This window comes from Periplaneta americana, chromosome 15 (genome assembly GCF_040183065.1).
Source record: "Periplaneta americana isolate PAMFEO1 chromosome 15, P.americana_PAMFEO1_priV1, whole genome shotgun sequence".
Classification (NCBI taxonomy): domain Eukaryota; kingdom Metazoa; phylum Arthropoda; class Insecta; order Blattodea; family Blattidae; genus Periplaneta; species Periplaneta americana.
In genome coordinates, this window is record NC_091131.1 from 137,014,140 (window position 1) to 137,029,241 (window position 15,102).

The window sequence follows — 15,102 nt, forward strand, 5'->3', positions numbered from 1 at the left end:
TATTTGAAGAAAATTATTACCCATAAATCGTATTTCAGTTCTATTTTTTTTTTATTAATTTAGTGCCTATCACGAAATTACCTACCCTATTTTGATTTTAAGTCTAACATAGGAAAAGAGAGAATTAAATATAGGAAATACGGTGCGATCAACTTACTGCAACCGCCAAAATGTTGGGCGAGCAGAAAGTATCTAGCTATAAAGCTACAAAAAGAAAATGGATGTGTCATGGAGTTCACTCAAAGATTTCATGAGTAGAAATGATGGTAATGGAAATCAGACTCCTAAATTAGGAAGGCTTTTCGTTCTTACGTCTGATCTGGAAGTACGCCTGTATATTAATTATACGAGGGTGGAACGGAAAGTAAAGCACAATAATTAAAAAAAAAATTTAATTGGTAAACAAAAATAAAAAAAAATACCCGAATGAACTCACATCTTTCAGCTACTTTTCTACTTAGTCAGGTATCTCAACACATTTCTCCCATAGTGGTACCAGTTTCAGTATATCCTGTTTATAGAAGTCAGTTCGGTTGGAGTATAGCCATCTGCGGACAGTTGATTGCATTTCTGCTTCGGTCGCAAAGCGATGGTCGGCCAGGAATTTCTTCATGGGATCAAACAGTTGAAAGTCCGACGGTGCAAGGTCTGGACTGTATGGTGAATGCTGGAGCACCTCCCAACCAAATGTGTTGATTTTCTCACGAACAGAAGCCGCAACATTGGGGTGAGCATTGTTATGAAAAAGTTTGACATCGTCAACATTAATGTTACGGCGTTTGTCACGAAGGCACGACGCACCGAAGCTTGAATGTAGGCTGCAGCATTCACAGTGGTCTCGTGTTTAGCAAAGTCCACCAAAAAAAACATCATGCATATCCCAGAACACTGTCACAAGCACTTTCTTTGCAGATTGCGTCACTTTGAATTTTTTCTTTGCTGGGAAAGCAGCATGTTACCACTCCATAGAGGCCTGCTTTGTTTCGGACGTGTAGTGGTACGCCCAGGACTCATCACCAGTGACAATTGCTTCAAGAAAGTCATGCCCTTCAGCAGCGTAACGCATTAAGTGGTCCAAGCATGTAATCATTCGCTGGCCCTTGTGGTCGTCTGTCAGGTTCTTAGGCACCCAGCGGCACTAACTTTATGAAATTTCAATGTGTCATGCACGATATCGTACACCACACCGTATGAAATGTTGAACTGCTGAGAGATAAGGTTCGCAGTTAGATCCGCTTGTGACATTCCGCTGGGTTGCAGCTGTTACCGTGGAACGTGGCGAATCACAAAGGTTCTCACGGCCGTCTGAGAAGAATGTGCACCACCTAGAGATATTGCTACAGTCCATACAGTCTTCCCCGTACAGCCACACATGTCCCTGTGAATTTCACTCGGGTTATGTCCTTTAACCCACAAAAATCGCACAACACTTCGCTGCTCTTCATGAGTAGACGATAGTAACATGCGCGCCATCTTTGTTGCGTAGTTCACGCACATGCTTCTCTCGCTAGAGCTGCACATGCAAAACAAATTGTGTCTGTAGTGAAAACTTCAAACTATATCTCGATGAAATATCAACATCCCAGCCGCAATACCAACGCAGAAAAAATTTATTGTGCGTCAATTTCCGATTCACCTTCGTATTATACAAATGCAAGAGTTGGGATTTGGCTTGATGGTGACAATTATGAAAGTGACACAACAGATGACCAGGAGTGTCGGGCGAGAATATTTGTTGAATGCAGATAGCGAAAGTGCCAGATAATGATGGTGGTTTCATTTTAAACAGAGATACAATATCACAATAAGGGGTCCTAAAAATTTTGCTGCCAAAAACTCACAAGATTCGTAAATGTGTTTATGTTCCATGTTTTGTTCTTTGTTTAATGTTTTTAATTTTATTAGCCCTAAGATGCTTTAGAGACTGTTGTCCGGACGATCTCTTATTTTTACATTAACAGTCCTTGTAAAATGTTCAAATTAATCAAAATAGGCCTAAATCTACATAACAGTCATGAATGTGTTTATGTTTCATATTTTATTCTTTGTTTCATGTGGTGTTCTTTATTGAGCCTAATATATTTCAAAGACAATAGTCTAGAAGATATTTTTTTTATGAACAATCCTATGAACTGGTAAAACTGATTAAATATTCTATATCATTGAAATACATTTATAGACTTGCATAAATAAGAGCATATCAATTAGTTTAGTGTTTAAAAACACTATTGTGCATTTATATAAATATACAGTAAGTCTAATATGAAATAACTATGTATTCCTTTCATTCAGAAATTGCTTTACCACTATCACGAAATTACCTATCAAACACGCACATTTTCAATCCTATCTTCTATTAATAATTAAAATTAAACAAATAGAAAATACATCTCTCTGTTATATATTTTGTTACAATAATGCCATAGAAATAGAAAAATATAGTATCATTCCCAAAATAGGGAAAAACTAGCCATAATATTAAAAATATCACGAAAATACTTTTCCTTACCCTATATATATATATATATATATATATATATATATATATATATATATATATATATATATATATTATATATATATATATATTATATATATATATATATATATCTGACTCTGAATTAATGACTTTACTTATATATATATATATATATATATATATATTAAACCTTTTTGTTTGAAATATCTCAAACAGTAACCCTCTGACTCTGAATTAATGACTTTACTTACGGTTCACTCTCTCTCTCTCTCTCTCTCTCTCTCTCTCTCTCTCTCTCTCTTCTATAAGAGAGAGAGTGAGGGTTATTGTTTGAGATATTACAAATAAAAAGGTTTAATACAATTTTGCTCATTCTTCCCTTTCGAGATAGAAATTGTTCACTGATTAACTTTATACCTTCTTTACTGTGTTAATGAGGAAATTACCTTGCTGACTAGTTTCGAAGTGATATTCTTCATTGTCCAAAACCTAGGCTTCCTCATAAGAGGATATCTAATTCGCCTATCAACAGGACATGATTTGAGTTAATATCCGCTCCTTTTAAAATTCCGAATGAGAGGACATTATCGTGGAAAGACTCATCATGCTATGTTTGGAGTTTTTCTTGAGAAAGATAAATGTGGTAGCTTCCCGTTGCTTCCCGCACACCACTCTCTCTTTCGCATATTAAAAATCCCAGGGGAGCCCCAGCGTAGAGGTGAGGAGAGTATATTTGACTTTAAGCCCTCTGGATTTCACCAAAATTCACCGCAAATGTTAAATATCAGTTCTATCAAGGTTTTTGACCCGATCAGAGAAGGGAAATCCCAATAAGCCTTTGCCCCCAATTATATTTAGTCATACAATATACAAAAATACGCAATCAATGCAATACGCAACAAGGATGTGAGTTTATTGTTTTGCCATGTTTTCAGGTCCTGACGACAAAATTCGCACAGTAAATGATCCAGAACTATTACAGACGCGCAATATTTCTTACTGGACATGGGACAGCAGGTCACACATCAACCCTGACACAGGACTTCCGTATTACGAAGGTATGGCTTCGAATTAAATTCAGTTCACTACCCCATGTGATTTATAGTGAATAGTCCCTACCACTCATACAAAAACAGTTTAATAACATTCGTTGAAACATCCTGTACATAGAAAGAATTATAGTAGATTATATTATTTTTAGTAAAGAGAACATTTCTGTAAAAAGATATAGACAGTAGCCTATAGAGTGTTTTGTTGTTCTGTTGCATGAAAGTATCATTCATTCATTCATTCATTCATTCATTCATTCATTCATTCATTCATTCATTCATTCATTCATTCATTCATTTATTATATTCCATAGATCTTACATGAGTAATGAAGCTTTAAGATGTGGAACAAGTCAAAATTTTACAATATTACAATTACAATATTTACAAATTTTTACAATATTTTACAATTTTTACAGTTTTACAATTTAGTAATTTTCTACAATTTTTACAATTTTCTGCAATTTTTTACAATATTTTGGCAAGATGTAGTGAGATGCGGTGAGGTCCGAGAATTCGCCAAAGGTTTACCCGGTATTTGCCTTCTGATTGGGGAAAACCTCGGAATAAACCCAACCAGGTAATCAGATCAAAGGTGTGAAATGAAGTGATGCCGAGGACTCGCCATAGACCATCCAGCTTCAGTCCCGTGGCTGGGGAAAACCTCGGAAGAAACCATTCAATGAGACCAAAGTGGGATACAACCCAAGCCCGAACGCAACTCCGGATCAGCAGCCCAGCGAGTCTGCCGACTGAGCTACATGGATGGCTCTACTAAAAAATACAATACATAGCCAATCAGATTATTAAATATACAAACGCAAATGATCATTCATCAGTTGAGCTATATGTATAATACAAAACAAGTAAGTTAATTAAATTTAAGGCATAAACAATTCAATCAGTTGTGATATACAGAAATTGATAATACATACCACCCAAACTACTTCAATTTACAAATACAAACAATTTATCAATAGCGCTATACAGATTACTATTCAATTAAAAGCATATACAATTCATCGGCCAAAACTATAGAAACATATATACGATACAATACAAAGTAAGCAGATTAATTCATTTTACAAGCATACTTTCATTAAGCTATACAAATTTGTACAATTAATATCAAGTAGATTCATTCAATTTATAATTATAAACAATTCATCAGTTGAGCTATACAGACTACTATACAATTGACAGCATATAAAATTCATTAGTAGAGCTATGCAGACTAGTATTCATTTTAAAAGCATATACAATTCAACAGCCAAACTATATAAACATATACAATCAAATTAGTTCAATTTACAAACTTATTTTCGTTAAGCTATACAAAATTGTATAATTCATATGAAGTAGATTAATTCAATTTATAAGCTTAAACAATTCATCAGCTGACCTATACAGTATACTATTCAATTTACAGCACATACATTTCATCAGTTATGCTAAGCAAAAATATGCAATGCACAGTATACAGATTAAGTCAATATAAAAACATATTTTAGTTGAGCTATATAAAATTGTACATGTCATTTTAAGTAGAATAATTCAATTCACAAGCATAAACAATTCATCAGTTGTGTAGAAGGTATGAGTATGTAGAAATTTGGTTAATTCTTATCTAAACCTTTTCTCGTGGTTCTTCAAATCTTTAAGATAATTAGGCAGTGCATTGAAGAATTTATGTCTTGTATTAAAATGATGAATGTCTTGATTAGTACTGAATTTATCTTGGTTCTTAATATACAGCATCATTAGTGATAGAATGTATTCACAAGTTAAGGTCAAGATTTATAAATTTCGGAAAATAATTTTACATGATGTCCTTATTTGCACACCAGCCATTATTCTTAAAGCTTTCTTTTGTAAAAAAAAAAAAAAAAAAAAAAAAAAAACGTGTTTAGCTTCAGACGAGTTACCCCAGAATATTAATCCATATTTCATTACAGAGTGAAAATATGCAAAGTATGACATTTTAAGTAAGTTTATATCACCAATAGTAGATAAGGATCTTAATGCATAACAGGCAGAGCTCAATTTACGAGTAATACATTCTATATGCGTTTTCCAGTTCAAGTGATTATACAATTCTAAACCAAGAAACTTTGTGCTTATAGATTCTTTGAGATGAGTTCCATTTATTCGAATACTGTAGGAAACCTGAGCACTATTGTGTGTACTAAATTTCACTGCACTGGTTTTATCAACATTAAGTGCTAGTTTATTTGCATGGAACAATTCATTCATTAGATTCAGCACTATATTGGAAGTGTTTATAAAATGATCGTATTGTTTGGTTGAAATAATCACACTTGTATCATCTGCAAATAAAATTTTATGGTCAAGGCTAAATCATTAATATAAACTAGAAACAACAATGGACCTAAAATTGACCCCTGCGAAACATCATGTTTAATATTTCTAAATTCTGAATAAGTAACTTTGTGACTATTTGGTACATTCATTTCTACTTTTTGTTTTCTATTTGATAAGTACGATGTAAACCAACCCAACGTCCCGGTCGGGGCAAGTTATCTGGTTGAGGTTTTTTCCGGGGTTTTCCCTCAACCCAATACGAGCAAATGCTGGGTAACTTTCGGTGTTCGACCCCGGACTCATTTCACCGGCATTATCACCTTCATATTATTCAGACGCTGAATAACCTAGATGTCGGTACAGCATCGTAAAATAACCCAATAAAAAAAACCAACCCAACGTATCATCTTTAATACCATAAAACTTCAATTATTTTACTAATATACTATGGTCTACAACTCTACACAATTAAATGCTTTAGCCAAGTCACAAAAAATCCCACCGACATGTAGTTTCGAATTTAATTAATTTAATATTTCATCCACCAAACTAAAAGCAGCATTCTCTGTCGATTTTTGTTTTCTAAATCCAAACTGTTCTAAAACTAATACACAGTAAAACCTCGATAAGACGCTATCCCGTGTAATACGCTTTTTTTTCCAGTCGCTGCACATTTCATATATAAAATACCCCGTTTGTTGTGCTCAAGTCCCGTATAATATGCTATTTTTGTGGAATATTTTCGATGTAATTTTCAGCAATGTACTGTAACAGCAATGAAACATCTTGGTCACTGAACTCACTGGTGTCATTAACCTGAGAAGTATTGGTATTCAACCCTTTACCTGCGCATTTAAACCTTCATACTTCATACCTTAGTATACTCCACCCTCTTGTTACGCTCTGTTATTCGACTCCTTATCTGCGTGGTTAAAGCCTACATACAGTTACAATACCTCACCCTCTTGCTAACCCTCTCTCTCAAACAACATTCCTCACTCGGCCGTAATAAAATTCTGGAAATTTTTGCTGGGCAGTTTGTTATCCTTTTGTGTATTGAAGTGCCTGTGAATGTGATTACAATGAGTGTTAAACGAAAATCCCTTTCTATGTCGGAAAAATTGGAAATCTTACGAAAGTACGATGAGAACAGTACTGTTACTCAGAAATAACTCTCTGATGCATTAGGAATCCCACCATCGAATTAAGAACGATAATAAAAATCGCGACTCAATCACTTACAGCTGCGACGTCGGGAGGATGTAATCGCAGAAACTGAAGTGTGGTAAACATGAGGACTTGGAGAACACGCACACGACAAACAACTATAAATGGCTTTTTTTTTTTCGAAAGAATTAAGTACAGTACATAGGCTATTGTAAATGTCTTTGACATACAGTACAGTAATTACATAATGAAGTAATACTGTATTACCTTTCATGAATCATGTCTGTCCACTTCACATGTTCCATTCTTCTCCACATCCACATTTCAAATGCTACTATTCGCTTTTCTTCACTTTGTCGAAATCTCCATGTTTCTGCCCCATACAATATCACACTCCATACAAAGCACTTCACTAGTCTCTTTCTTAGTTCTTTTTCCAGAGGTCCGTAGAAGATGCTCCTTTTTCTATTAAAACTCATGGAATTATCAACTGTTAAAACAAATATTTGCGTTCGTGTGGAAGGTAAACAAAAGAAATGTGACTAAGAGACAATCTTTCAAAATATTAATGCTTTTTTCTTTTGTCAGTTTTGCTAAACTTTTCTAAAAATGAGAGTTTGATAAAAAAAGTTTCAGGCAAAAGTTGTTTCTTTTAATATAAATCAAAATTTGATTAAAATATTTGGATTCCCATTAAAAAACAAGTTGATATCAAAATGACTTTGATAACCTCTATTATATCTAAAATAACTCATGTCATTTGTTTTTCCCTTCGAATGAAGAAGCGTTTATTCAAAATTGTAGTCTCGAAAATGTGTTGTTTTCGAGATAAGCAGCTGAAAAGTTATGTATGTATGTATGTATGTATGTATGTATGTATGTATGTATGTATGTATGTATGTATGTATGTATGTATGTATGTATGTATGTATGTATGTATGCATGTATGTATGTATGTATGTATGTATGTGTGTATGCATGCATGTACAGTATGACTGTATGTAATTGAATATCTAAATTAAATTAAACGTAGGGCTATGTGTCGAATTCTTAGAAATCGGATTTAAAAAGAAGTTCAAGAACACATACGTAGTGGAAGAATAGGAAATGAAGACCAAAGGAACGGTGGAATCGAATTTAGATATCGAAAAGGACTTAAAGTCTGATTCCTGACAAAGAGGAAGAGATGAAATGAAGAAGGATAAGAATAAGGACGAATAAAAGGACTGGAAGTACAAAAAAAGAGGGAAAGAAGTATGAGAAGTAGTGGAACAAGAAGGAGCAGAATGGAAAGAATATAAATCAGATGGTGTAGGCCTAGAAAATGTTGAAAGACTAAAATAATGAACAAACATTAAATTAAATTAACTCGTGGCGCAACAACCCATGGAGGGCAAAGGCCAACCAGCCGACTGCTGGCCTCACGTCTACATATAAATCTGAGCAGAGGTGAATGATCATCCAACCAGTACAGGGGTAACGTATGGTCAGCACTATGATCCCCTCACCGTTATAACTAAGGAAATTGAATTTCGCTACTACTGTCGCTACCCAAATTCACCACAATACTCAGAGGACACAGGTCCCATACACTGGCCGAAATTTAATGAGAAAATGTTTTCCTCTTGAGTACTCAGATGAGCACTCATTAGCCATTACTTAGCCCAGTGAGAAGCATGAAGAGTTAGATCATGCGGCTATAGCTGGAACAAAACTTTGGTGAACATGAAAGCAGAAGTATAAGAAAGAGAAGAAGAGGATTAGTAAAAAGAGGAATACATACATACATACATACATACATACATACATACATACATACATACATACACACCTGTGGAGTAACGGTTAGCGTGTCTGGCCGCGAAATATGGTGGCCTGGGTTCGATTCCCGGTCGGGGCAAGTTACCTGGTTGAGGTTTTTCCGGGGTTTTCCCTTAACCCAATATAAGCAAATGCTGGGTAACTTTCAGTGCTGGACCCCGGACTCATTTCACCGGCATTATCACCTTCATCTCATTCAGACGCTGAAGATTTGATGAAGAGTCGTAAAATAACCTAATAAAAAACATACATACATACATACATACATACATACATACATACATACATACATACATACATACATAAGTGTTCTCCCCAAGGGCAGGTCTTTCACTGCAAACCCAGCATTCTCCAATCTTTCCTATTTTCTGCCTTTCTCTTAGTCTCCGCATATGATCCACTTATCTTCATGTCGTCTATCGTTTGATATCTTCTTCTGCCCCCAACTCTTCTCCCGTTCACCATTCATTCCAGTGCATCATCCTTCAGTAGGCAGTTTCTCTCAGCCAGTGACCTAGCCAATTCCTTTTTCTCTTTCTGATCAGTTTCGACATCATTCTTTCTTCACCCAATCTTTCCAACACAGCGTCGTTTAAGGATAAGATTATAATACCCATATACCGGAAAGAAGACTGAAAAGAAGGAGAATGAAAAGAGAGATACCGAGAATAAGGAAGAGTCTAAATACCGAGAGAAGTGAATGGAGAATAAGAAGAAACAGAAAAGAAAAAAAGAATGAAGAATATGTGGGACAGGGAGAAATAGAATAAGAATAAACTCAAGAATAAGGGAGTGGAAGTGAAGTATATAAAGGAGAAAATGAAGTGAAAGAAAGAGAAGAATAAGGGGAATATTGAGATAGATTCATGACATGAATATGGAAGAAGTAAATGAGGTGAAAGGAAGAGAGCGAGAAGAATAAGGGCAATATGGAGATTTAGGAAAAAAAGAAGCTTAAGAATAATCAAAAGGAGAACAAAAAGGAGGAGAAGGAGAAGGAAAGCATGAACAAATAGAAACGCAATATAATTTACAGGTCGGCCTGGTTGGCGCAGTCGGTAGAGTGCTGGCCTTCTGTGCTCGAGGTTGTGGGTTCTATCGCTGCCCAGGTCGATGGCATTTAAGTGTGCTTAAATGCGATAGACTCATGTCAGTAGATTTACTGGCATGTAAAAGAACTGCGGGACAAAATTTCGGCATACAGGCGACCCTGATATAACCTCGACAGTTGCGAGTGTCGTTAAATAAAACATAGTCTGTATCTGGTAGAGTTCCTGAGTAGCTCAGTTGGTAGAGCGTTGGTGCGTTTAGCCAAATGTCCCGAATTCGATGCCCGGCCCCGAAACAATTTTTTCCTTGAAATTATTCAAATCAACTTCACAGGAATCTATACCTGAAAACTACATACATAAATATAAATTAAATTTTAATTTACAGATGCTTAGTTTTCCTACACTTGTTGGCACTTAAAACAGCCGCCCAACATACTGTATGCATGATTTGAGCCCATAATAACATCATTTGAAGGCCAAAATGTAAATATGAACCTTATGCTCTTTGTGCAGAAGGATCGTTACTCCAACGAACATGCCGTTCCGTCTACACTCAGCATTTCATGCCCCATTGCTAGCCTGAGGAAAGAGGAAGTGTAGACTTCCTGTTGTTATTAATATTAGTCGTGAAAGGACACCTAAGCAGTATTATGACATATGAAGTAGTATTCTAATATGTCGAAGTGTTAATCCAAAATTACTAATTGTAAGAACAGAATAAATAATGTGGTGTAATTTTGAACTATTTACAACAGAGTCCGATCATTATACCGGGTGGATGAGACTTAACGCCACCGCTTAACCGAAAGTCTAGCGGCCCCCCGCATGCTATAGGAGTTGTCTTCCTACCGTCAAAGCGCGATAGTAATATGCGGTACGATAAAAACATAAAAATCTTACCCCCAAAGCGATAGTAATAAGCGGTACGATAAAAACATGAAAGCTTACTTCATTCTTGTAAATGCTGGAAATGGTGGCCTTCTGCATTTAAACAAGCTTCACATCTTTTAAGCACATTTCCTGACACTTTTTGAAGATCATTTTCACAAATGTTCCACACTTTTTGTTTGATATTTTCCTTAAGTTAATTCAAGGTGCGAGAGTTGTTTCTGTATGCTACACTCTTTACTATCCCCCACAATTTAGATCGGGGGACTTGGGGGGGCCACAAACCACGATTCACAATGCGATCGCCGAAAACATTAGAGATTTCTTACATTGAAACATGTGCAGTATGCACTGTCGCATTGTGCGAGCTCCGCGAAGAAAGGCTGCAGAATCAGTTGCACATAACGTTCAAAATTTATAGTGTCCTCAAAAAAGAAAGGGCCTATTATTCTTCTTCCTGATACAGCACACCACACACCTATCTTTTCATCATGTAGCGGCAAATGTAAGCTGTTATGGGGATTTTCAGCGTCCCAACATACATTGTTCTGATTATTTGCATAACCACTTAGGTGGAACCATTCCACATCACTAAAAACAACTAAGCCATCATGAACTGATTGAAGGTACCAATTACAAAAATGAATCCTAGCTGCGTCGTCAGGGGCCGAAAGCTGGTGCACTACACGGGTTTTGTATGGTTTTAACTTTAATAGTTTAGTGGCGAGTTGAACAGATGTTTTAGACACCCCTACTTGTGCTAAACGGCGCAAAGATTTGTGAGGACTTTGCTCTAACCGAAAACCTATTTCGTCCAATTTCTCCTCTGTTAATACACGTTAATTCACACGAGGCTTCTTATTTTGTACAGATTGTCTCTTTGAACTTCTTTACTAGTCGATTTATTATTGTTTTATCCGGCACAGGGGAATCGGGAAATTGACGACGGAACTTACAGCAACACCTTCTCCATGAAGACTTTCTTGCAAAAATATTACAAATAAAAGTGCGTTGTTCTGTACTGTACCTCATGAGTTCATGACCCAACTTACACACTCGGCACTCAGCACAAAACTGAAAACTGTTTCTGCAATATTTTGTTGCGTGGGATCTGGTAGTACGAGAATATTCTCTCGATTGTTCCACACGTCTGAGAAAATTGGCGGACTCATTATTACTGCGCACAAGAACGGTTAAAAAATTATGAATTATTTCTATATTTCTGTTAATCATTCAATTAGACCTTACGAACTAATTCACATGTACTTTGCGCGGGATCAAGTCCGAGAATAACAGGGCCATAAACCCGAGAGCAAGTGATGGCACCACAGTCTAGTATATACAGTCATGAAGCTTGAGTTGTTGAGGGTACTAGGAACGATAGACTGTGCCGGTACTATTTCGCATTGTCTGTAATGGGGCGATAGTAGCGATCCTAGTGGTTAGCAACTATCTATGGTTGCATATTTCCTACATATTGAACTTCGTGACTGTATATACAGGGACATCATTTTATTTTTACTACCGGTAACATTTTTAATATTAACCTGGCTATACCTTTCTATTAACGATTGAAATAGGAAACACCGTTTGCTACCCTTTCCACGACGGAGTTCGATGATACTGGTGTAAAATACAAATCACTTTACTAGGTATAGGAGGGAAGAAAAGTGGTTCATCCATTTATGTAAACTAGGAAATATCGCAATTTTGAGTTTGATAATTTTCATTAGGTTTTTGTTTAATCAAAATACAGTACTGCATTAACACTTAGTGTTTTACACACGAATTGAGCTATCCATTCGGAAGTATTAATTATGCAGTGTATATTGTACTGTTACAGCACATTAGCGTACTATATAGAGAATGAAGTTAAATTGAAAAATAATTATAATATGGATATTTAAACACATTTTAGAAAATGGTGGCCGTTCATTTTGATACAGGCTTCAGTTCTTTTGTGCATATTATCGCACTATAGACTATTGTACCTAATTCCAATTACCAGTTTCGTCCTTCGTACGAGTAACTCATGTTGAAATAATTCTGTACCTACTCTATGAAAGAGTACCTTACGCACTGTAAATTCAATCTTCACTTCTGCCCGATCCGAAAAGATAAAATCACTCAGAAATGCTATCTACTGTCCGTTCAAGTGGTTTTGTCGCAGGGTTGTAGAAAGGGGGGGGGGAATCACGTGACAGTTAATTACTTAAGGAGGCCCTTTTATTTAAGTTATTTTGAACACTTGAATAATATTACGTAGACGTCCAATTCCTAACAGAAATTATTGTTTTCAGAAAAGAGCTAAGATAGCCCAGCTACTAGACTTTACAAAGGGGCGAACAGAAGCAGGTGGGGGAAACCGGGATGCGATATAGGGAAACGGACGACAGTACCCGTACGAAAATATGATTCAATATTGAAAGCTCTTTCGTCACTGGAAAACGCGAACATATTTCTGAAACGTACTCTCAGTACTGCTTACGCGCCCTCGGCTCTGTGTCGTGAACGGTTAGAAGTTTACTAGTAGAAGGGGTGGAAGTGAAGTACATTCCAAAACTCAGGTACAATAAAAATTGAAGTAAAAATAAAATGATGTCCCTGCACTAGGGTGTATCGAGGGGGGGGGGGAACTTTTTTTTTAATGAAGGTGGCTAGTGCGGAAAAGTTGCTATTTGTGGCAGAAAGAACGTAGAAAAAAGAAAATAGTAATTCGACAATATCCTGTGTCTCCGCGTCAGTTCTAAAGTTTTGCGAGCTTAATGCTCTATGTCTGTTTTCAAATTTTGCTTCGTAGTGCAACTCTTCGCCTATTTCTTTAAATTTACACTCAAAAATAACCCAGGGCTCACTGCACTTCCAGCCCCACCCCTCCACCCACCCTTAGTAGTATACTCCGGTGTCAAATGTTGATTTACGCTGCATACTCAGACTTCGTTTCAAAGCATGGCATTTCTCAGCTATGCACACTAAATTATGCGAAGGGTTACTACAGCTCACATACAAGCGGAGAATCCTATAAGCAATTGTAAGTCATCGAGATTGAACAACTGGCCCTGGTTTCTTCCTTTCAAGCTCTATCGGACAATGGCCAGAATAGATGGCTTGGTAGATCCCCAGAAGATACTCTTTGTCAGTAGGCCTACTAAGATCGGAGATCCGTTCCACGTTAATTTTGTTGATTCAGGGTACTTCAATAACTTTGAAATTCGCCATGATTTTGTCTCACAATGGAGTAACTTTTCTCCGAACGTGTTTCTGGACCTGTAGTGATACCAGCAAGATGTTTCATCTGTTTCATCTATCGAAGTTCATTTGCATGGAGAAGACAAATTATTCGTTGGATGGCCTGCCGATTTCCTTTTCGATGCACACCATCGATCCGTTCTTTCTTCCTGTATTTGTAGGGGCTCCATCAGAACCAAGTGCTGCTGGGGGCGATACATCTAATTTACTTGCCTTTAAACATTGACGCACGGCTCTTCAAATCTGATGTCCATGTCCAGAGGGAGGGGAGACATGTCGAATATACTTTGAATGTGGTTCTTCTAATAAACTTATAATTATGCTCCTCTTCTTTTTCTCGGCAATATAGTCGGTTGTCCATTTTCTTCTGTGTTAGTGCCTTGTTCTTTCGACCATCAAAATATACTGTTCGAATGAATTTATTATTAGGTGTTTCTTCTTTCTGAATTGTATCTTCAATCTTCATTTCTAAGAATTTTGGATTTCATTAATGTATGCTGGCAGAGTTATTATATACCAGATGAATGGCACGTAGGCCAAATATGTGGGTATAAAAAATGAGATAGAAATAAATGCGAAAACTATCGTGGCATCAGTCTTTTAAATACTTGTTACAAATTATAGCCTATGCACGAATAATAGAAAAACGACTCTATCCAATAACTGATAGCATGATACTGGATGTACAACATGGTTTTAGGAAAGGCAAGTCATGTGTAGACTGTTTATTTATTATCACCCAACTCATAGAAAAACGTCGCGAATTTAATTTGCCAACATATTTCGCTTTTATAGACTACGAGAAGGCTTTCGACAGAGTAGACCGAGAATTATTATGGGACATACTATTTAATAGAGGATTACCTCCACACCTTATCAAAACGATACAAAGTTTATACAGAAATAATGTCATACAGATTAAAATACAAGATAGCACAAAAAAAATGGCCGAAATAAACCAAGGAGTTCGACAAGGGTGCCCTCTCTCACCCACTCTTTTTAATATATATATAGATGAAATAACAAGACTTTGGTTTGAGAAGATTAAACATTTTAATATTGACAATGTAAATTT

At 36.3% G+C, this 15,102-nt stretch overlaps 1 protein-coding gene across 4 annotated transcripts in view; it reads left to right on the forward strand.

Moving 5' to 3' along the window:
• The window catches only part of LOC138715373 (uncharacterized), a 644,942-nt gene that overhangs the window by 596,352 nt on the left and 33,488 nt on the right, over positions 1 to 15,102 (forward strand). For all 4 annotated transcript variants that reach the window (XM_069848222.1, XM_069848223.1, XM_069848221.1 and 1 more), the window contains one exon: positions 3,415 to 3,537. In XM_069848222.1, coding sequence (XP_069704323.1) covers positions 3,415 to 3,537 — 123 coding nt within the window. The remainder of the gene's footprint in view (positions 1 to 3,414; positions 3,538 to 15,102) is intronic.